The sequence below is a fragment of the Triturus cristatus genome, chromosome 5_1, assembly GCF_964204655.1.
Source record: "Triturus cristatus chromosome 5_1, aTriCri1.1, whole genome shotgun sequence".
Taxonomy (NCBI): domain Eukaryota; kingdom Metazoa; phylum Chordata; class Amphibia; order Caudata; family Salamandridae; genus Triturus; species Triturus cristatus.
The window spans coordinates 99,336,770-99,361,007 of record NC_140587.1 but is presented as its reverse complement, the minus strand read 5'-3'; the positions used below and the strand labels follow the sequence as shown (position 1 = coordinate 99,361,007).

The 24,238-nt window shown below is 49.2% G+C and overlaps 1 protein-coding gene across 2 annotated transcripts in view; it reads left to right on the top strand.

Moving 5' to 3' along the window:
- MROH1 (maestro heat like repeat family member 1) overlaps positions 1 to 24,238 on the top strand; it is a 2,508,022-nt gene that overhangs the window by 680,385 nt on the left and 1,803,399 nt on the right. For both annotated transcript variants that reach the window (XM_085604508.1, XM_085604507.1), the window contains exon 10: positions 8,428 to 8,506. In XM_085604508.1, the coding sequence (XP_085460634.1) occupies positions 8,428 to 8,506 (79 nt within the window). The remainder of the gene's footprint in view (positions 1 to 8,427; positions 8,507 to 24,238) is intronic.

Here is a 24,238-nt window from a genome sequence, read left to right as displayed (position 1 = left end):
GGATGACGTCGTCGGAGTACTTAGACGCCGCCCTCGCGCGCTGACGTCAGTTCTTCTTTTTTCCGCGCCAGTAAGCGCAGATCCGGGAGAGCTACCCCTTTTAGTCTTTTTTGACTAAATCTTTTTGATCATTTTTGATCCTTGTCTGTCGACATCTGGTGCCGGTAGGATGCCTGGGCTCAAGGCTTGCGAAGATTGTCATCGACTGATGTCGGTGACCGATCACCACCGCCGGTGCCTCTACTGCTTAGGCCTCGACCACGACGCGGAGTCGTGCAACGACTGTCAGGCCCTGACTTCGAAGGCTAGGCGGGAGCGGTCCCGCAAGCTTCTCGAGCTTCGCCACTCGGCTCCGCGTCGTGCGCGATCCCGGTCCAGGAGGAGGTCCAAGGATCGCTCGCGGAGCCCTAGCCGACGCCACCATCGATCGTCGGGCTCCAAGTCGTCCGGTAAGTCCAAACACTCTAAGAAGTCCAAGCGGCGACATCGCTCTTCGGACTCCCCTCGCCGGTCGCGCGACTCGGCCGAGGGTCCAAGTGGTTCCACCCCCGCGGCTCCAGCGGAGCCGCAGGTGCCGCGTCCGCCCCCATACCTTCCGGTCCCTGGGGCTGACGCGGCGCCGGCGGAGATCAGTGCCTTCCTCTCGGCCATGAGGAGCCTGGCCCCGCCGTCGACGCCCGCTGGCGCGCCTTCGGGCCCCGCGGACTCGACTGGGCGACCTCGCGTGCCGGCGGCTCCGGCCCCGGCGCCGTCGACGACTCCGGTCTCGACGCCGCAGGTCCCCGCGGGGCCCTTGCCTGGGCCCCAGTCGACGCCGGTTGACCTTGTCACTCCTCCACCGGCGCCGACGCCTGAACCACCGACGCCGTCACCGGCGCCGCCGACGCCGACGCCTGTGACGCCGACGCCCCGGTTTAGCCCTCATCCGGACCCGACGCCGGCACGGCGTCCGCCGACGCCGCATCCGACGCCGCTTGAGTCCTACCATCTCTACAGTCCGGTTCCGATCATTCCTCCTGTTTATCAGGAATCGGAAGAAGGGGGCGACTGGGAGGGGTTCGAGGACCCTCTGGCTGTTCAGTCACAGCTTTCTCAGGACTGGGCAGATGAACTGGGGGAGGCCAGCGGGCTGGACACCTCGCCAGACGCTGGATTCACTTCTCCTCCGACCGTGGCTTCGGAGGAGGGTGCAGCATTTTCTGTGGTGCTGCGCAAGGCGGCTGAGGCCCTTGGGCTCGAGTTGCCTGCCGTGGCTGTGAGGACCAACATCCTCACTGAGGTGCTTCAAACCTCAGCAAGCTCCACTGAGCCTCTGCTGCCGTTCAACGAGGCCCTCACTGACGTTCTGCAGGGCACCTGGTCCAAGCCCTCCACAGTTCCTCCTGTGGATAGGAACGTTGCCAGGCGCCACCGCCCTGCTCCGGGCGACCCCAGTTTCCTGTCCCGACACCCCACCCCCGAGAGTCTGGTTATCCAGGCCTCTACTTCCCAATCTTCCTTCCCGACCGCTCCGCCGGACCGGGATTCCAAGAGACTCGAGCAGTTTGGCAAGAAACTGTTCTCGTCCCTTAGTTTGGGCCTGCGGTCCTTAAATACCGCCTGTCTCTTGGACCGTTATTCCCATTCCCTGTGGGATACGGTGGGGGACGTGCTGCCCCTGTGTCCGGAGGAGGTCCGGACGCGTCTTACCCAGGCTTTGGCCGATGGGAGGGATGCAGCACGGCACGCCATAAGATGTGGGCTTGACACCACGGACTCGCTAGGTCGGGCGATTTCCACCACGGTGGCGCTCCGCCGCCACGCCTGGATGCGGTCCACGTCATTTTCCGGGGATGTCCAGAACACCCTCATGGACATGCCCTTTGATGGCACTCGCCTGTTTGGTGAGAAGGCGGACAGTGCGCTGAACCGCTTTAAGGACTCCCGGGCTACGGCCAAGTCCTTGGGCCTCTCGGCTCCGCGGGCGCACACCTCCGCTTTTCGCCCCTTTCGTGGCCAAGGAAGGGGCGCCTCCTCACGTCCGCAAAGCCACCAGCCGCAGAACCAACCTGCGCGCGGTCGCGGACGTGGCTTCCGCCGTGGCGGAAATGGAGGCCGACGTGGTCAGCCCACATCCACCCCGGCAGCATCCGCCTCAAAGCCTTCCTAGTCCGAGCTTTCAGGCCCATACCACGCCAGTGGGCGGCAGAGTTCGCCATCACCTGCTCCACTGGCGGTCCATAACATCGGACAGGTGGGTGCTGCAAATCGTCCGAAGGGGCTACTCCCTCCCTTTCGAGACGACCCCTCCAGCCATGCCACCGCAGCACCACCGTATCTCGGGGGATCATTTGGATCTTCTCCGCGAGGAAGTTTCGGCTCTCTTGGCCAAGGGGGCCGTCGAGCGCGTTCCGAGTCCAGAAGTAGGTCGTGGTTGTTATTCCCACTACTTTCTGGTTCCCAAGAAGGGCAAGGGGGGCCTGCGCCCTATCTTGGACCTCCGGAACGTCAATGCCTTCCTCCGAAAGGAAAGGTTCAAGATGCTAACGTTGGCTCAGGTTTTAGCTGCCCTAGACCCTGGAGACTGGATGGTAGCGTTGGACTTGCAGGACGCATATTTCCATATCCCCGTCCTGCCGGCCCACCGGCGTTACCTGCGGTTCACGGTGGGCCAAGAGCACTTTCAGTTTACCGTGCTCCCCTTCGGCCTCACCAGTGCCCCTCGGGTGTTCACGAAAGTGATGGCGGTGGTCGCAGCTCATCTGCGCAGATCAGGGGTCCCAGTCTTCCCCTATCTCGACGACTGGTTGTTGAAGGCGGGCTCGCCCCCGGCAGTCGTCTCCCACCTCCAGACTACGGCGGATCTCCTGCATTTGCTGGGGTTTTCCATCAACGTGCCGAAGTCGCACTTGAGTCCCTCTCAGAAGCTCCTCTTCATCGGAGCGGTTCTCGATTCGGCGCAGTTCCGGGTCCATCCACCGGAACAGCGGGTCCGGGATATACAGGCCCTGATTCCCATCTTTCGGCCTCTATCCCGGGTTTCGGTCAGGCTAGTGTTGCGGCTTCTGGGGCTGATGGCCTCCTGCATCCTACTAGTGCATCACGCCAGGCGGCGCATGCGGGCTCTGCAGTGGGACCTGAAGTTTCAGTGGGCCCAGCATCACGGCAACCTGTCCGACCATGTCTTGATCTCGGAGGGTACTGCACAGCAGTTGCAGTGGTGGCTCACGGACCGCGAGTGGGTCAAGGGCAAGAGCCTCTCCCTTCCCCAACCGGAGCATGTCGTAGTGACGGATGCGTCCCTCCTGGGCTGGGGTGGCCATATGGGAGAGGTGGAGATCAGAGGCCTCTGGTCTCCGGCGGAGTCTCGTCTCCACATCAACCTGTTGGAGTTGAGAGCGATCCGGCTTGCACTGAAAGCCTTCCTTCCCTCTGTCAGGGGAAGTGTCGTGCAGGTGTTCACGGACAACACCACCGCCATGTGGTACTGCAACAAACAGGGCGGGGTGGGGTCGTGGACCCTTTGTCAGGAGCCTCTGCGCCTCTGGACATGGCTGGAACACCAGGGCGTCACCCTGGTGGTTCAACATCTGGCGGGCTCTCTGAACGCCAGAGCAGACGAACTCAGCCGCCGGTGCATGATGGATCACGAATGGCGTCTGAACTCCGAAGTGGTGCAAGGCCTCTTTCAGCAGTGGGGAGAGCCTTGGTTAGATCTATTCGCCACCGAAGAGAACGCGCAATGTCAGCAGTTCTGCGCGTTGGAATTTCCAAGGCGGCACTCGCTCGGCGACGCTTTTCGTCACGAGTGGAGTTGCGGTCTGTTGTACGCCTTTCCGCCTATACCACTTCTGCCCAGAGTGCTGAAGAAGATCAGGCGCGACCGGGCCCAAGTCATCTTGGTGGCTCCGGATTGGGCACGAAGATACTGGTATCCCGAGCTCCTCAGTCTGTTGACCGATCCCCCGATACGTCTGCCCCTTCGGGAGGATCTTCTGTCGCAGCAGCAGGGGACGGTCCTCCACCCGAACCTGTCCAGCCTCCACCTCCATGCGTGGAGATTGAGCGGCGGCAGTTGATGCCATTTGACTTGCCTCCTGAAGTCTGTGATATAATTCTGGCAGCCAGGCGTCCCTCCACGAAGTCGGTATACGCCTGCCGGTGGAACAAATTTGTGGCATGGTGCACAGCAAAGGCTGTGGATCCCCTTTCCGCCCCTCTTTCTGAGGTTCTCCTCTTCCTTCTTTCTCTGGCCCGGCAGGGCTCTGCCCTGGGCACCCTGAAAGGTTATCTTGCTGCCATCTCCGCCTTCTTGCGGCTTCCTGATCAGCCTTCTCTCTTCAAGTCCCCTGTGGTTACACGCTTTCTCAAAGGCATTACACACACGTTCCCTCCTGTCCCTTTTGTAATGCCTCAGTGGGACTTGAATCTGGTTTTGACATTCCTGATGTGCGCTCCCTTCGAGCCTCTTCACAATTGCCCTCTTCGTCTTCTAACTCTAAAGACTGCTTTTCTGGTAGCCATCACCTCGGCTAGACGGGTGAGTGAGCTCCAGGCTTTATCTTCAAAGCCTCCTTTTCTATCTGTACATCCGGACAAGGTTGTCCTTCGGCCTCGTCCCTCCTTTCTTCCTAAAGTGGTGACTCCATTTCACCTTGGGCAGTCTGTCACCTTGCCCACCTTCTTTCCGCCTCTGCATCCTTCCAAAGAGGAAGAGAGGCTCCACCGTCTGGACCCAAAACGTGCGCTCTCCTTTTATCTGGACCGCACAAAACAGTTCCGGGTGGACGACCAGCTTTTTGTTGGGTACGTGGGCGCTAAGAAGGGGAAAGCTGTGCACAAACGAACCATCTCTCGGTGGGTCGTTTTGTGTATAAAAATCTGCTATTCCTTGGCTAAAAAGGACCCTCCTGTTGGGCTGCGCGCCCATTCTACTCGGGCCACGGCGGCTACTACTGCCTTGGGACGGGGAGTCCCTTTGCAGGACATCTGTCAGGCGGCGACGTGGGCTTCGCTACACACGTTTGCCAGGCATTATTGCCTTGACAGCCAAGTCCGGAGGGATGGCTTCTTTGGCCGTTCTGTCCTCCAGGACTTTCTGGTGTGATCTTGGTTCGCAGACCCACCACCGGGGATGGTATTGCTTGGGTATCTATTCTAAGGTGAGGAATCTAACTAACGTGTTTCTTTCAGATGAACAAGTTACTAACCTTCTGTAACGATGTATCTGTAAGAAACATTAGTTAGTTAGATTCCTCACCGACCCACCCATCCTCCCCGTTCTGCGAACTGACATCTAGGGTTAAGGTTGTCCTTTCAGGCCCCTAGATTTTATTTTTGGCACCAGTGTCGGTCTTTGCATGGCTCTGCGTTCCTGGCGCGGAAGGCTATGTACAAGAACTGACGTCAGCGCGCGAGGGCGGCGTCTAAGTACTCCGACGTCATCCCGGCGCACGACGACGGACGCGGAGCCGCAGACGACTCCTAGCGACGCGCAAGGGGTATTGCTGACGAAAAATCTTCCGGATCCAGTCTGACGACTGGGGATATTCTAAGGTGAGGAATCTAACTAACTAATGTTTCTTACAGATACATCGTTACCGAAGGTTAGTAACTTGTTCTTTAGCAACTACCATGGTACCTTCAAATATATAAAATGAACACTGTTGCCACTTGAATGTACTTTGCCTTCTGCACCTTCTGAGCTGGAATACCACCACAGCATCTCACTAAAAATGAGTGCATTTCCATAAAAAGTCATGTTTTCCTCAGGTCTTTCTAGAAAAATGACCCCCCACCCCCTTTCGCATATCAGCCCTCTTGTGTTGAACCTCTGTCCATATTCATACATAGTCCTAGAAACACTACAGGGTTCTGGTTGATTCACTTAAGGGCAGGCCCGCCCATATGACATCACCAAGAGCAGATTCTGTTTCCTATGGTAAACAGCCAGAAATAGTGGCTAGACATTTTCAGGGCACTTGGGTGTGTATACAATTTCACACTATGAAAGCAAGCAAGTAAGCATCTCTTATACTTTCGCAATTGGAAAGACTTGCACTTGCAATAAAGAACTGTGTGTAAACCCGGGCCACATATTTGAATAGTCGTAAAACAATTTAGAATGTTAATATACCTATTGCAGAGAAATGATTGCATGTGGAGTTTAGATAAAAGTTTTGTCTTGTCTGTGAAAAAGGATAGTAGGCTTGAAATCCTTTGTAATATTCAGTTCTCAAGTTCCATTTCTGGTAAAAGCATTTGGTGTTTGACGAAGGTATGCAGCTTGGAAATAAACTTTGAACATTATTTTTCTCAAATCAGCATCACCTTTAGCAAACACTTGTAAGATCAAAAGTTATAGCTTATAACTGAAAATGGAAGTCAGACCTTTTGGCTTTCCCAGGGCTCGTATAATAAGGAACCGAGTGAGGGTGCCTACCTTTGCTCAACATCTGTATGGTTTCCTGGTCTCTGGTGTTGAAAATTCCATTGAATTTACTTTCAGATTCCGCCACTAGGGAGTGCGTTACTTAGAGGTTGGTAATGGGATATAGCCTACCAACTAGGAGTATGTGATGCAATTCCACTGACCATCTTTTGTTTCATAACATCAGTTCAACATTGCATAGTCAGTTCAGGTCTTTCTCGGTCTGGGCCTTGTCTTTGTGAGAATCAGATATGGTTGTATGTGGCTAAGAATATGTTATTATGTGAGAAGGTGTCATTACTATGCATGAAGGTGAGCATCATCTTGCACATTGGAGCAATTACACCATTATTGTTTTGAGCTAAACTATGTCTAAACTGAAATGTAATCCCTTATTGCAACCTTTAGATTATCTTCTCAGATGTGAAAATGCTTTAAAGATTTCATGGATTGCCTATATGTGTAAAACCGTGACAAATATATATAGGGCTTAACTAGCTTTCAGTAGATCAGACTAAGATTGTTTGTGACAATACGGGAACTATCAAAAAAGAAGTCCTGGGATTCCACATTAGTTGATGATACAGATGTAATGTTGAGATCCACTTTGGGCCTGGAGTACTTTTGTTATTAAAATGTGGTTGAGAGAAAGAGAGAGAGATCTATTAAGGCTTGATTACTTCCCCTCAAATACAAAGTTGTTTTAATAAATTTCACCTATGTACCTTACCATTGGCTAGTTTTGCATCAAGATGGTCAAACTGTTAACATAAGCATTTGTTTGTGAAATATGGGTTAACATGAAGACAAAATACATTATTTTTTTCTATGACCTTTGTAATCTACACCAAGAAAACCCTTGTTTTAACTGATACATTCAATTCACATAAGATTAAGGAAAAAATATTAAGACTGCTAAAAATCTGATATTTACTGTCTTCAATTTTATACAGGAAATTACATTTTTTAGGCCTCGGCAAAAAAAAATTGCCTAAAACTATTATGAGTCCCCTATTTTATCATGATTATGGACATGCACTTTTTTTTAATATGAATCAGGAAATTAAATGTGTGATGTTGGAGATTTAGTTCCACTAATATATTTTATTTTTGTATTGGCACATTTCACTGAACCTCTCAACATGGTGATTATGAAGTAAACTCACTGAGTGGGCCAATTTGTTTTGCTTTACTTCGGCATGTTTATGAAGTGCTTATTAGCTTCAGCAAATGAGTTCTTTCTGTGACACACAAATAACTGAAACAAAATAGGAATGAAAGAATGCAAACTCTAGCAAACCCCTCCTTAGTATTTTTTTCCTCAGTGTCCGCCATTCTCTGGTGTACTGTAGATCTAGTAAAAAGAATTCCAAAACTCGACTGCTGATTCGACAGATACTTATGAAGGTATCCATCTTTGTATTGGCTTGTGCTAATTGAATTCTAAAATGTAGAATGGTGAAAGGCCCGCTTTGTAAATAAGGTGTAGCACTTTTACAGATGTCACCTTTCCTTCAAGGAGTCAGTTTGAACGTGCGATAAGAGGATATTGTTGTTTAGGTAGCCTTGCCTCAGACACTGCAGATTGTTTATCAGTAATTGAAGAAGCCAATGGTATAAGCCCTTGGCATAGTCCTCGCTAGACTGCACCAATGCAGTATTGGCACCTTAATAACAAGATGTAATCAAACCTTGATCACTAGTGCTATTCTAATGTGTAAGGTGCCTCTGGCACGCTTCATGGATGCTCGTATAGCAAGTTTAAGTGATGTTGAGGAGATATTGAAGTTTGCAAGAATTTAATTGCTAAAATCAAAACATGCTATAGTATGCAGGTTACTAGTACTGTTTGATACAAATGATCAAATTCAACAAATGTTTTACGACTGCTCGAATGTTTGTCATCCGCACGTATATCCGGTGCAAATAATTGCCATGATTTTTACCTTGTTCGATCTCAAAGCATTTTTTATTTGTTTTAATTTTGGTCCGTGATGAGCTCTGTATTCTCTGCACAGATCTGCATTGCTCCGGATCCATCCCTCCAGCTAATAGTGAAGAATCAGACAGAGGTCCTCCGATGCTTCACTGTCTTGGGTAAGGATTGTAAGCTATAATGCCATTGATCTCCAGTCCCTCTTTCCAAGAGGTCTGGAAGAATATTAAACTGCTAACGCCAACCTCTAAAGTCATTCGCTGGAGGCAAAATTTTAGATGCTGGTTGAAGCTTAATGTAGCACAGATCGGACCTAATAAGTTGCCTAAATTGTGTACATGAGATGCTTTAATGATCGCGTAATAGAAATTCAAAATGGATTAGCATTGTGTTTATGTATCCACATTTAGCGTGTTAAGTATGTGATAATTCAAAACATCATTGAAGACAATGAAGTGTCACTGTGCTAAAAGTTGTCCCACTATTCCTCCGTGCTTGTCATTGTTTTACCTACACCAAGGTTTTTTGTCTTCAGCTATGTCGCAGGTAATATTACATACGGGTATTGCGCTCTCAGGCAGTGGCTGACTGGGTTTTAGTTGGAAAGTGGAAGGCCAAGGAGCAGTGCCTACAGCAATTCATGCCACTATCTATATGAGAAGAGATCGTATGCCAAGAATAAAATGCTTCAATAGTCATATTCTTAATGCAGTTTTAAGCACTTCCTTTTTCACCCCTTACTCCTACATATGTGAAGTCAATTAAGTCTCTACAGAAAGTCGTAGAAATGGTAATAGCTAAAGCCAACTGTATAGCACTGAGGCACCACACTAGCGCTCCACCAAATGGACAAAGCTGAATTAGGAGACATCTGAAGGGAAAAATCTGAACATTGGCTTATTCAAAACACAAACTATCAATGATAAGATTTAGTGTCCCAAGAGGTGTCATTTGTGGTACATATAGGTAGTGATTCATACAGGGTTTATCCCCCATTCCCTCTTATGTTAACTTCATGTGGCTGAGCCAAGATAAACAGCTGTCTTGAAGTGCCATCTTCTTTGCATTACATTTTTATTGTCAATCTTACAATTGTGGATGCAATTTAGAAGGTTTTTGACTGAATTGTACTTTCGTGATGGCAAAGAAGTGTAACTTCAGAAGTGCATTCGCATTATATGTTTGTGGTATGACACCGATTTTTGGAATTTCGGTCATTTCACAATGTAAAAAGGTTTATTTATTGTGCCTTTTGATGCAGTCTTTTACAGAAAATAGTTATTTGCAGCATGTGTTCATTAAAGCGGTGTTATCAGTGTAACGCATGTATTGATTATATCTTTGATCGCATCCCAAAACCAGCAATGCACCATAAGTCATGACTGCTATATAAAGACATTACAATTACATTTCAAAACTGACAGTACACTAGGACACCGACTTCAAATTACATTTGTTTTTTGAAGTATTTACTGTCCTGCAGATGCTAGTAAATAAAGTGCCCAAACCACTCCAGCCCTGCATAGGCCACCAATCCCTTTGTACATCAGCCATTGTTAAGAAGGGCCTAGACTTTAAACTGTATTTTACATCCAAAGCTCTACAATTTTCATGTAACAAGAAAATAAAGCAGTATGCATTTAAAACTTTACTGGTCTATGGCCCGTGCCTCTGACTGCTTTTCCATTTGCAAGTAACTGAACACCCAAACATTTGTATTTTGTCCTAGACATTCAAAATGGCACAGGTTCGAGATATGGGAAGAGACTGGAAGAGAGACCTACAGAGATGGGAAGAGAGTAAAACAGCAGAACAAAAAATCTAAGACAAAAAGAGACAATCAGAAAAAGACTTGCGAGATGGGGAGAGAGATCATATAAAGATACAAGGAGGGACGTAAAAAGATAGAGACAAAGGGACAAACCTAGAAAGACAGAACAGAAGGACTGGAGGGAGAAACCGAGGGGAGAGACAGGGAGAGGCAGAGCAGAAAAAGGTGTATAACATGAGATACAGACCGGGAGAGACCTACAAATAAGGAGAAATAGGGTAAAGCAAAGAGTAGAGTAAGAGATGCTAGAGTAGTCAAAGCCACAGACTGGTAGAGACAGGGAAAGACGGAGAAAGACAGGGTGAAAGAAAGATGTGAGACAGAAACTGGTAGAGGGATAATGCTTGACATGATGGCTAGTACATATGTCTGGTTTTGAACATGGTGTGGGCAGGCTAGGGGAGTCCGTGGATTTCCATCAGTTTTGTGAGGTGATATCATATTTCTTCAGGCCCTAGATGTGCTGCGGTGTGGAGTCCATTTTGAGGCACCAGTGTGGAATCTGGAGGCTATGGAGCACTAAATAAAAAAATAAACTCATATTGGAGGAAGATCACCATTAGATAAAAGGTGGAATCACTTATGCTTTATCTTGTGATATCAGAGATTGCTTATTTCTGCTTAATAAACGTGCTCAGACTTCAGCTAGGCATATGAGTGGTTTCTTCTTCGACACTCCATGCTTTTAACTAATAAATTGAAAAGATTGAGGTTCAGGGTCAGGCCCCGTGAGTCTCAATAAGCAGCAGCCCTATACGAATAAAGGAAACCTCAGGAAAAAATTCAAAGTCAAAACCATAAATGTTTCTTCAGATTTTTAGAATCATTACAGAAGGCAAGAAGTAGTTAGTCAAATTCAAATCAGCATCAAATAATGCAAATTGAGATATCAACATAGGGTCACCAAAGCAAATATGTAGCCAGCCTCCCAGGGACAAAGACGGAATCCGTATAGGGAGGCAAGAAACTCCAAGTTTGTGACAGCGCCTCGGGAAAAGGGTGGTTTGGCATGGCCAGATTTGATTTGATATTATTGAATGATGCACCTGCGGTATATATCAGAATGGGTCATGAGAGAAAGCAAGATAAAATGGTAGCATATGGACCAAGCCTTAGCCATCGTGGCATCTGCCTTGGTTGGAATGGAAGCAAAGACACTGAAAGCCTTATCTCTCACCCCCTCGAAAACCGTTCTTGAAATCTAGGATCAAATCACACTCCACAGCAGGCTTGCCAACTTTCTGTCAGACAACACTCATCTCTCTCTCTCCTTACCTAATGTAAAGATCAGGTTTTTTTCAGAATTGGGAAGCTTGGGAATGCAGAACCTTGAGTGAGCTTTGAAGCAATGCACTATTATACCCCCTTTGAACAGTGTAATTTCACATCCCTGAATTGAAACAGCTTCAATAACTTCAGCTGTGATACTGGGCTCTACATCCCCCTTGCCCCACATATCCCAATTGAATAGAAACCTCCAGTCCTCTAGCACTTCTTGAAAAGATGGTTCGTAACTTCTGTGGCTCAAAGGGCCTAATATCCAGGCTATATTAGATGATCCAAAATAGCTAAGTAATGAGGAAATTTGCTTTTTAGCATAGCTGGGACTCGGACACATGAACAATAGGTACTTGCAAACAACAGAAAAGGCTTTCGCAGGAGATTGCAAAGAGGTACTGTAGCATTCCACAAAGCGAATTGGCCTATAAAAAAAATATACTAGCAATACTTTAGCCCCCATGCGCCGTACATATTTATTTGCTTCTATCTCCAACACATGCTGGTGTTGCTATCAGGAACCAGGCACATATATTGAGATATGATGATCCTATGTAGTGATCCAGTCCTTCTGGAAATAAAAACTAGGGCATTTGAAGGGAACTCTAGCGTACCCTATTCCAGTTGAGCCTGGAGTAATGCTGCTCTGTCATAGGCCAAAGAAGGAATGACCGCAGTAGACTGGGCTTTAATAAGACACATGACGGGCTGTCAAACAGCTTGCGTGTTGCCCTATACTTGAAAAAAGGTTCTCAGTAAGCTGTGGCACACTCTTGCCATTGGGCAGATGACCCACAAAATAACAGTTTCAAAAGAGAGTCACGGGAAAAGCCAGCCTCTGACTATCTCTCCAGACTAGACTCTTAATACACTTTCATAGAACATTGCTGGGTTTAAGGCTAAAGTCTTGGACTCTGATTGGTTGGAATATATTGAACAATGGGATTTTTGTATGCTCCAAGAAACGTGGCTAACTCGCCATTATTCAAATCTAATGCAATTCCTTCTGAATGCAGTAGGGCTTCAAGGGGTCTTATGATCTGGGCCAAAATAAAGTTAAATCTACATATTGAGTAATTAAGTGTGGACTCCTCCGACATTTTAGGGACTAAAATGTGTACGCCAAAGGTGTCCAATCTGTGTTTTTTCAATGTTTACCTTAGGCCAAGGTACATGACCCTGGAATCCCCAACCCTAACAATTTTGCACCATTACATTAATAATATTAAAACTAGGGGTGTGATGGTTATTGGCGAACATCTGAACATAACTTTTGAGCCTATATATGGCTTTGAACTTGTTACAGAGGAGGAAGATGAGAGTTGGGGGTATACCATCCCTTCGTACCAAATCCTATGTTCTGTGTACAGTGACAGCCACGCATGTTGCCCTCTAGGCCAGTGTTTCCCAAACTGTGGTCCGCGGACCCCCAGGGGTCCCCGACACATTCCTAGGGGGTCCGCAGGCAGCAGTTTTGAAAGCACTGCAAAGTATCTTGTTTAATTAGCAGTTTTCAAAGAACAATAAAAGTGTCAAGATAACACCAGTGATTAATGTCCCTGCTGGAGAGAGATGAGCGCTTGTCCAGTGGCAGCTTTGACTTATCTAATGTAGCACAGAGGGTTAATATGCCTACTGCAAAGAACGTTTACCATGCATTTTAAAAAACAGTATTTTATATGCGTATTTGTTACTGTGCAGTTCATAAGTGACAATCGTAATCTAGCACAGTGACCTATAAACTATCAAACAGCTGCTTGCAAACTGCAAGGTACAAGTTAGTGACTTATGTTTTTTCTCAGTCTTTCATTATCCTGATGCTGCTAAAAAGGTTTATTTGGGTGGAAATACATTTTTATTGTTAAATTCAGTGCTAACCACTGTGTTATGTTCTGAATCCTGAGTTTGTGCTTCTCCAGACCAAGCACTCTGTAATAATGCCTACCAATATGAATGACATGTGAATTCTATACCTTGTAGTCCCCTTTGCTTTATGTAACCTTTTCTATACACTGATTTACACGTATGATTCAGTCTCTATATGTGTGTGATGTAAAGTGCTCTGACATCCTACAATGGTATGAGAGATGCTATAAAAAATGAAATACAGGTGACAGAGGGGCTATGGGGAGATGAGAAGCACTGTTGGAGGGTGATAGCGGGGGAATCATTCAAGACCCCCCAGAAAGATTGTCGAATTCTGCTGCATAGTCCCCTGCGGGCGTTCGCAGATTTCCGCTTGCTGCCGATTGATGCACTGATATCCACTATCCTGATCTGCGAAGCATTTGAATCGGCTATATAGACTGCCTTTACTATTGGATCGTCCCTCTATTACCTCAATACTTAAGACCAAGAATCACAGACCACCGCGTAACACTAGGCGCCAGCTGGGTCAACTCCTTCTTTTAACATCCTTGCCTTACGTCGATCATTTACCGGGAAGGACGTTCCCTGCTTATTTCCAGGTTGAATCCCAATTCATTAGTGTTATTCTGAATATCGTTGTCTCCTATTCCCCCGTATATAATCATTTCCATATAGATTCTTCCATCGAACTTATTATACAGCTTCCACTCTCCCAGCAGTTTCATTTACTTTGTTCGATCTTCCTTAGTTCATCAGACCCCCATGGACTCCTGCTCTGATTTCACAGTTACGCCCTGAAGAAGGTGACACCCCGATTTTGGGGGTGGCCACACCGAAACGCGTGTCGGCGTGTCTCTGGGAAATAATAAGCCCTTGTTCCCTACGCATTTCATTGTCTAAATCAAGTATCATATATCCACATTAATTTGATTACTCTTTCTTTTACCCCTTGATTCCAGCCTTTTTGTCACCTGTGATGTCAGCATACACCAATGGTGGATCCTGAACCTGAAAGCTAATTGATTGACGAAAGTATATATATTGATATACTCTAAAGTTTTTGCTATGTTGTATCTGTATAGGGAATTGATATCAATGTTGGGCATTATGTTTGATGAATGTTAAATGTACTTTCACAGTCAGAATGGGTTATGTGAGTGTTAGTATGCATGAATGAATGGTATGTAAGGTAGTCCATGGGAATTTTCATTTTCATTATCAAGGGTCAATGCAATTTTGTTGTATATATTTTATGATGACAATAACAAAACCAAAATAAAATGCTTTGATTAAACAATTATTCTTTTTCTCTTGGCTTAAGCACATGGTATAGCGGGAGTAATATACCTGACGACTTAATTGCGTTCCTTTGAAAACTGATAGGTAGTGCACTCTTGTTTTTTTGATACCCTCGTATTCTGGTGCATTGTCAGGTCTTCATTTACTATTCTTTAAAAGCTAATACGATTCAATATATAATGATAAATGTGTTGTAGACTGCACCATTGTTTCCTAAATGTTTTGGGGGGAGAGCCTCCCAAAGACCCATTTGTAGTGGTCAGGCTCACTCACTGCACTTGGTGTGTGCCGTATGGGTACTGGTCTGAAATCATTTGCCAGGGCTGCTTTGGATTTCCAGTCTGGCCCTGGCAGGAGCAGGAGCCTCGTACTGCGAAATAAAACCAACCATTGAAAAGTTAGTCACGGAGATGCAGCACCAACCTTCCCATTAACTTTTTTCGTTTTCTTGCAAATTCTTTCAATATAAAATACAACAGAAGTGGTGGAGAGTGTCGTTAGCCTCCTTGGCTTAACAACACACTCCACCACTTCAGAAACGCAGGGCTGCACCATATTTACAAGAATATGGTGCAGCCCTGCGTTTCCCCTGTGCTGGTGCTACACTCAACAGGGGAAGATTGTTTATGTACAGGAAGGTCCCCCTTCCTGCACATAAAAAAATCTTTAAATGTCATTTTGTCACTTCTATGTGTGCTGCTTAATGCAGCACATACGAAAGTTACAAAATGTCATTTTTTTTTTAATGATTGTTGATGTGCAGAAAGGGTCACCTTCCTGAACATAAACAATCCAAGGCGTCTTGCAAACACGAGGAGAAATGAAGCATTTCTCCTTGTTTCGCCAATTTAAGACCAGGTTTTCCCTGGTCATAATTTTGGCACTGCCTCCCATTTACGCTGCCCTTGTAAATAGGGGGCTGCATCAAATTCAATGGGTGTTGCAGGAGGAAAGCCCACCGCAACACCCACTGCCCACCCCTTTCACGCTAAGCATTGGGTGAAAGGGGGTCTTATTTCCAAGGCAGCGTTAAGCCACGTTAAGTGGCTTAACGCTGCCTTGTAAATAAGGCGGAGCCCCTATCGCCGAGGGAACGTCTCAAAAAGTGATGTTCCCATGGTGATAGGGGCTTGTAAATATGCACCTAAAATCATTAGTAATTTGAGTATTTGTTTTGTGTGCACACGTGTTAATTTTTTTCGAATTACTGTTTTAATGTTTGAAATTTAAATCCTACAAATTGCTTGGGGGTCCCCAGCTTCCAGTAGTGACTCAATGGGGGTCCTCAGGAGTCAAAAGTTTGGGAACCACTGCTCTAGGCAATATCAAATGGCATGTGGGAGTGAAATAGCAGGTCTAATTCAGAAAAAACAAGGTCTGCCTACCTTCAAGAGAGGCTAATTCCGAGCAAAAATCGATTACTTTTGATTGGCTGACTGTGGAATAAAATGGTTGACTTCAGACTAGATGACAGGGAAGATAGTGACCACTACCCTTACATCTAAAGCTTTCAGGATCCCTGATTAAAGCCGATTCATCCCTAATGTTCCAACCATAGCGCCAATATTGTGTAATGTTCACAGGTCTATTAAATGGCTGTTGATTTTGGGAAACACAGAAGACTTAACTGAAATCTATCAATCATCTTCGCAGTCTTGGCTCCCTCTGTTCATCTTGCATCCATTGATATCCCCATAGTTGACATGCACAAAAAACTGGCTGTTTAAAAACACAAAATATTTTAACTAAAACTCCTTTGAGGAAACCACTTCCATCTCGGTTGAATAACACTCACACCAATCCTTGGTACACAAGGGATTGTAGTAGGGCTAAAAAGGTTCCAGTAAGACACTGAAAACTAAAGCTCCTGCTCATTCGCCTAGCCAGAGCCTAGTATAAGAAAGCATTAATGTTAGCCCAACATAATTGTTTTGATTCAGACTGGAGCGACTTAGTGTAGACAGTAAGGTGGGGTGACAACAGACCTTCATAGTTCACAGGAGTATATACTGAATGCTACCTGAATCAGGGTGTTTGGGAGGGAAACATTTCATGAAAATGGCTCTGACTATAATGCACCCTTCAACTCCCTATTACAAATGATCCCATTTCCCAGAAATACGCGAAACACCTTTCAGGATATAAACATACTCTGCTACTTTACTCTGCAGGAGACAAAGACAGCCACAGTAGCTGTCAAACTAAGTAAGGCCCCTGGCCTCATAAAATTCCAGCAGATTTATTGGGTCTTAATATAACAGTTTGGGTCCCAAATGTTAACCGATTGTGCAACTCCATAGTTTTTAAAGCCACGATTCCCGACACCTGGAAAGGTGTGGATAGAATTCCCATCTACAAGAAGGGGGACCGTATGAACCCAAGCAACTATAGAGAGATTAGCCTCATGGACACCCTACAGAAGGTGTTTGCAAATAAACTTAGAGATTTGATTGATGCTATGGAGATCTTAGCTCAGTATCTGGGAGAGTTTAGACCTAAAGTACCATAGACTAAGTCCCGAGGCTCATCGGTGTTGTCTGGAAATAAACTATGCTGATGGATGGCCATCTAATATGTATATTGCCTTTGTAGACCTCAGGGCCGCCTTTGACCTAGTCCGCAGGGTATTGCTGTGAGAATTGCTTAGGGGTATGGGGATGCCTGATGGCCTACTTGTTTAATAAGACTACACCAGGACAATTATGCCCAAGTCTGATGGGGTTCACTGGGGCAAATGACAGATCGTATTCCTATACTCAGAAGGGGTAGACAGGTGTGTGTGTTAGCTCTCACACTCCTTTTCCTCTACATAAACGATGTTATAAGGGCTCTACTTGAAGGCAACATTGATGGTTCTAAACTAGGGGTTAGTGTCCCTGCAATTTAATTTGCAGATGATTCTCTTTAAATTTCAGACTCCTATAGACCTGCAACAACTTTAAATAATTTCAGTGATTTTTGTAGAAATAAGAGCTTGGCGATTAATGCTTCTAAAACAAACGCTATGGTTATTAGGTCCCTTAAATCCTTTAGAGGAGTTGTATCTCTGGAACATAGGAAATTGGAGCACGTTTTCAGATTTGAGTATTTGGGCATCAGATTGTATAGCAGGGCATCGTGGGTGCCTCATATTGCAAAGCGTAGGACAGTGCTCCAGCACCCAGCCATGGTTATTTCTAACAAGTACTTGTCAATATCAAGAGCTCTACTCCCTGCTATTGACTTGTACCAGCTAAAGGCTCAGTCTGTGGCCTTATTTAGTGCTGAAATATGTTCCCATGCAAACACTCTCTTACAATGAGTGAGAACAGGTTTGTTCTCTCACTCCTTCACCTCTGAATACCCCCTTTGTTCCTATTATGTTCCTTGATGTAGCAGTCAAAAAAGTGGAAAATATTGCTGTGTTAAGACCTCTTCTATACTGGGTGAGGATCTGGACTTTAGAGGAGTTTATGCCATATCGAAAGGTCTTTGGCTGAACTGTTGGTCTTAGATAAGAACATTACTTTTCCTTGGTTCAGGCATGTCAATTTGTGGTTTCTAAGGCTGAGTCTTGGGAGCTATTGGTCTGATCTGGGCGTTTTAAATCCATCTTTGAAAAAGGTATTAATCTGTCTATTGGGACTATATCATATCTAATCTCCACAGATGCTCTACTCTGGGAAGATTGTCAGCCCAGATCTTGACATACAAAGATAGCCCTTATTTTGAAGATCTCCTGGACATCCCTCGACCCTAACTAGCTAAGTCCCTGTACCTAAAGTTCTGATATGGCACGCTTGAAATGCATCTCTATGGAAAGCGGGCAGGTCCACTGAACATACTGACATCTGCCCAGTGTGCCAGCCGTCCACTAAAGAATATATCCGCTATGTCCCGTTTTTTTGCCGTGCTTATGCAAAGCCAAGAAGCAAATGGATTTGTCCACAATGTAACCGTTTAGGCTTTAGGCCACACCACAAAGCATTAAGGGCATTGAAGGGAGAATCTGAAAGAAACACGTTAGTTAGATTCCTCACCTTAGAATATCCCCAGGCGTCAGACTGGATCCGGAAGATTTTTCGTCAGCAATACCCCTTGCGCGTCGCTAGGCGTCGTCTGCGGCTCCGCGTCCGTCGTCGGCGTCGCGCGCCAGATTGACGTCGTCGGAGTACTTAGACGCCGCCCTCGCGCGCTGACGTCAGTTCTTCTTTTTTCCTCGCCAGTAAGCGCAGATCCGGGAGAGCTACCCCTTTAGTCAATTTTTGACTAACTTTTTTGACTCTTTTTGGTCAATTCTCGACTCTGGTGCCGGTAGGATGCCTGGTTTCAAGGCCTGCGACGACTGTCACCGATCATCACCGCCGGTGCCTGTACTGCTTGGGCCTCGACCACGACGCGGCGTCGTGCTCCGATTGTATGGCCCTGACCTCGAAAGCTAGGCGGGAGCGATCCCGCAAGCTTCTCGAGCTTCGCCACTCGGCTCCGCGTCGCTCTCGATCCCGGTCCAGGAGGAGGTCCAAGGATCGGTCGCGGAGCCGCACTCGACATCGTCACTCGTCTGGCTTGAAGTCTTCGGGTAAGTCGAGGCACTCCAAGAAGTCCAAGAAGCGACACCGCTCTTCGGACTCCCCTCGCGCGACTCGGCCGAGGGTCCGGGTGGTTCCATCCCCGCGGCTCCGCAGGAGCCGTGGGCGCCGCGCAAGTCCCCATACCCGACGGTCCCTGGGACTGGCGCGACGCCGGCGGAGGTCAGTGCCTTCCTCTCGGCCATGAGGAGCCTGGCCCCGCCGTCGACACCCGCTGGCGCGCCTTCGGGCCCCGCGGACTCGACTGGGCGACCTCGCATGCCGGCGGCTCCGGCCCCGGCGCCGTTGGAGGCTCCGGCCCCGACGCAGCAGGTCCCCGAGGGGCCCGAGCCTGGGCCCCTGTCGACGCCGGTCGACCTCGTTGCGCCTCCTCCGCCGACGCCGATACCACTCCCGACGCCGGCTCCGGTCGACGTCGATCTCCGGTTCAGCCCCTGTCCGGTCCCGACGCCGATGCGGCGCCGCCTGACGCCGCCGCTAGAGACACATATTGTCTATCGACCGGCTCCGATCATTCCTCCTGTTTACCAGGAATCGGATGACGGGGGCGACTGGGAGGGGTCTGATGACCCTATGGCCCTTCAGAGCCAACTTGCACAGGACTGGGCAGATGAACTGGGGGAGGCCAGTGGGTTGGATACTTCTCCGGACACTGGATTCATCTCTCCTCCGACTGTGGCTTCGGAGGAGGGTGCAGCTTTTTCTGTGGTGCTGCGCAAGGCGGCCGAAGCCCTTGGGCTTGAGCTGCCTGCCGTGGCTGTGAGGACTAACATCCTCACTGAGGTGCTTCAGTCTGCCGCATGCTCCACTGAGCCTCTGCTGCCATTCAATGAGGCCCTCACTGACGTTCTGCAGGGCACCTGGTCCAAGCCCTCCACAGTCCCTCCTGTGGATAGGAACGTTGCCAGGCGCCACCGCCCTGCTCCGGGCGACCCCAGTTTTCTGTCCCAACACCCCACCCCTGAGAGTCTGGTTATCCAGGCCTCTACCTCCCAATCCTCCTTCCCGTCCGCACCTCCGGACCGGGATTCCAAGAGACTGGAACAGTGTGGTAATAAGCTGTTCTCTTCGCTCAGTTTGGGCCTGCGGTCTTTGAACACCGCCTGTCTCTTGGACCGTTATTCCCACTCTCTGTGGGATGCGGTGGAGGACGTGCTGCCACTGTGCCCGGAGGAGGCCCGGGCGCGGCTTTCCTCGACCCTGGCCGATGGGAGAGATGCAGCGCGCCATGCAATCCGATGTGGACTCGACACTACGGACTCGATGGGTAGAGCAATTTCTACCACGGTGGCGCTTAGACGTCACGCCTGGCTGCGGTCCACGTCTTTTTCAGGGGATGTCCAGAGCACCCTCATGGACATGCCTTTTGATGGCGCTCGCCTTTTTGGTGACAAAGCGGACAGTGCGCTGGCTCGCTTCAAGGACTCCCGGGCTACGGCCACGTCCTTGGGCCTCTCGGCCCGCGGCCACAAACTTCCGCTTTTCGCTCCTTTCGTGGCCAAGGATGGGGCACCTCCTCACGTCCGCCTAGCCACCGGCCGCAGAACCAGCCTGCACGCGGTCGCGGACGTGGTTTCCGCCGAGGCGGTACCGGAGGACGACGCGGTCAGTCCACATCCACCCCGGCAGCATCCACCTCAAAGCCTTCCTAGTCCGAGCTTTCAGGCCCATTCCACGCCAGTGGGCGGCAGAGTTCGCCATCACCTGCTCCACTGGCGTTCCATCACGTCGGACAGGTGGGTGCTGCAAATCGTCCGAAGGGGCTACTCCCTCCCCTTCGAGACGACCCCTCCAGCCATGCCACCGCAGCACCACCGTATCTCGGGGGATCATTTGAATCTTCTCCACGAGGAAGTTTCGGCCCTCTTGGCCAAGGGGGCCATCGAGCGCGTTCCGAGCCCAGAAGTAGGTCGTGGTTGTTATTCCCACTACTGTCTGGTTCCCAAGAAGGGCAAAGGGGGCCTACGCCCTATCTTGGACCTCCGGAACGTCAATGCCTTCCTCCGGAAGGAACGGTTCAAAATGTTGACTTTGGCTCAGGTTCTAGCTGCCCTAGACCCTGGAGACTGGATGGTAGCGTTGGACTTGCAGGACGCATATTTTCACATCCCCGTCCTGCCGGCCCACCGGCGTTACCTGCGGTTCACGGTGGGTCAGGAGCACTTTCAGTTCACCGTGCTCCCCTTCTGCCTTACCAGTGCCCCTCGGGTGTTCACGAAAGTGATGGCGGTGGTCGCAGCTCATCTGCGCAGATCAAGGGTTCCAGTCTTCCCCTATCTCGACGACTGGTTGTTGAAGGCGGGCTCGCCCCAGGCAGTCGTCTCCCACCTCCAGACTACGGCGGATCTCCTGCTGCATTTGCTGGGGTTTTCCATCAACGTGCCGAAGTCACACCTGAGCCCCTCTCAGAAGCTCCTCTTCATCGGAGCGGTTCTCGATTCGGCGCAGTTCCGGGTCCATCCACCGGAGCAGCGGGTCCGGGATATACAGGCCCTGATTCCCATCTTTCGGCCTCTATCCTGGGTTTCGGTCAGGCTAGTGTTGCGGCTTCTGGGGCTGATGGCCTCCTGCATCCTACTAGTGCATCACGCCAGGGGGCGCATGCAGGCTCTGCAGTGGGACCTGAAGTTTCAGTGGGCCCAGCATCACGGCAACCTGTCCGACCATGTCTTGATCTGGGAGGGCACTGCACAGCAGTTGTCGTGGTGGCTCACGGACCGCGATTGGGTCCCTACCCCTACCGGAGCATGTCGTAGTGACGGATGCGTCCCTCCTGGGATGGGGTGGCCATATGGGAGAGGCGGAGATCAGAGGCCTCTGCTCTCCGGCGGAGTCTCGCCTCCACATCAACTTGTTGGAGCTGCGAGCGATCCGACTTGCACTGAAAGCCTTCCTTCCCTCTGTCCGGGGAAGTGTCGTGCAGGTGTTCACGGACAACACCACCGCCATGTGGTATTGCAACAAACAGGGCGGGGTGGGGTCGTGGACCCTTTGTCAGGAGGCTCTGCGCCTCTGGACATGGCTGGAACACCAGGGCGTCACCCTGGTGGTTCAACATCTGGTGGGCTCTCTGAACGCCAGAGCAGACGGTGCATGATGGATCACGAATGGCGTCTGAACTCCGAGGTGGCGCAAGGTCTCTTTCAGCAGTGGGGAGAGCCTTGGTTAGATCTATTCGCCACCGACGAGAACACGCAATGTCAGCAGTTCTGCGCGTTGGAATTTCCAAGGCGGCACTCGCTCGGCGACGCTTTTCGTCGCCAGTGGAGTTGCGGTCTGTTGTACGCCTTTCCGCCTATACCACTTCTGCCCAGAGTGCTGAAGAAGATCAAGCGCGACCGGGCCAAAGTCATCTTGGTGGCTCCGGATTGGGCACGAAGGTACTGGTATCCCGAGCTACTCAGTATGTTGACCGATCCTCCGATACGTCTGCCCCTTCGGAAGGATCTTCTGTCGCAGCAGCAGGGGACGGTCCTCCACCCGAACCTGTCCAGCCTCCACCTCCATGCATGGAGATTGAGCGGCGGCAGTTGATGCCATTTGACTTGCCTCCTGAAGTCTGTGATATCATTCTGGCAGCCAGGGGTCCCTCCACAAAGACGGTATACGACTGCCGGTGGAACAAATTTGTGGCATGGTGCACAGCAAAGGCTGTGGATCCCCTCTCCGCCCCTCTTTCTGAGGTTCTCCTCTTTCTTCTTTCTTTGGCCCGGCAGGGCTCTGCCCTGGGCACCTTGAAAGGTTATCTTGCTGCTCTCTCTGCCTTCTTACGGCTTCCAGATCAGCCCTCTCTTTTCAAGTCCCCTGTAGTGTCACGCTTTCTTAAAGGCATTACTCACACGTTCCCTCCTGTCCCTTTCGTAATGCCTCAGTGGAACTTGAATCTTGTCTTGACATTCCTGATGTGCGCTCCCTTTGAACCTCTTCACAATTGTCCTCTTCGTCTTCTCACTCTTAAGACTGCTTTCCTGGTAGCCATCACCTCGGCTAGACGGGTGAGTGAGCTCCAGGCTCTATCGTCCAAGCCTCCTTTTCTATCTGTTCATCCGGACAAGGTTGTCCTTCGGCCTCGTCCTTCCTTTCTACCGAAAGTGGTGACCCCCTTTCATCTTGGGCAATCTGTCACCTTGCCCACCTTCTTTCCGCCTCCGCATCCTTCCAAAGAGGAAGAGCGGCTCCACCGTCTGGACCCAAAACGTGCGCTCTCCTTTTATTTGGACCGCACTAAACAGTTCCGAGTGGACGACCAGCTTTTCGTTGGCTACGTGGGTGCAAAGAAGGGAAAAGCTGTACACAAACGGACCATCATTATTCCTTGGCAAAAAAGGAACCGCTTGTTGGGCTGCGCGCCCATTCTACTCGGGCCACAGCGGCTACTACTGCTTTGGGACGGGGAGTCCCTTTGCAGGACATCTGTCAGGCGGCAACGTGGGCTTCGCTGCACACGTTTGCCAGGCATTATTGCCTAGACAGCCAAGTCCGGAGGGATGGCTTCTTTGGCCGTTCTGTCCTCCAGGACTTTCTGGTGTGATCTTGGTTCGCAGACCCACCACCGGGGTTGGTATTGCTTGGGTATCTATTCTAAGGTGAGGAATCTAACTAACGTGTTTCTTTCAGATGAAGAAGTTACTTACCTTCGGTAACGATGTATCTGTAAGAAACATTAGTTAGTTAGATTCCTCACCGACCCACCCATCCTCCCCGTTCTGCGAACTGACATCTAGGGTTAAGGCTATCCCTTTCAGGGCCCTAGAATTTTTTGGCACCAGTGTCGGTCTCGCTCTGCGTTCCTGGCGCGGAAGGCAATGTACAAGAACTGACGTCAGCGAGCGAGGGCGGCATCGAAGTACTCCGACGTCATTCCGGCGCACGACGCCGACGTCGGACGCGGAGCCGCAGACGACGCCTAGCGACGCGCAATGGGTATTGCTGACGAAAAATCTTCCGGATCCGGTCTGACGCCTGGGGATATTCTAATGTGAGGAATCTAACTAATATTTCTTACAGATACATCGTTACCGTAGGTAAGTAACTTGTTCTACATCCCC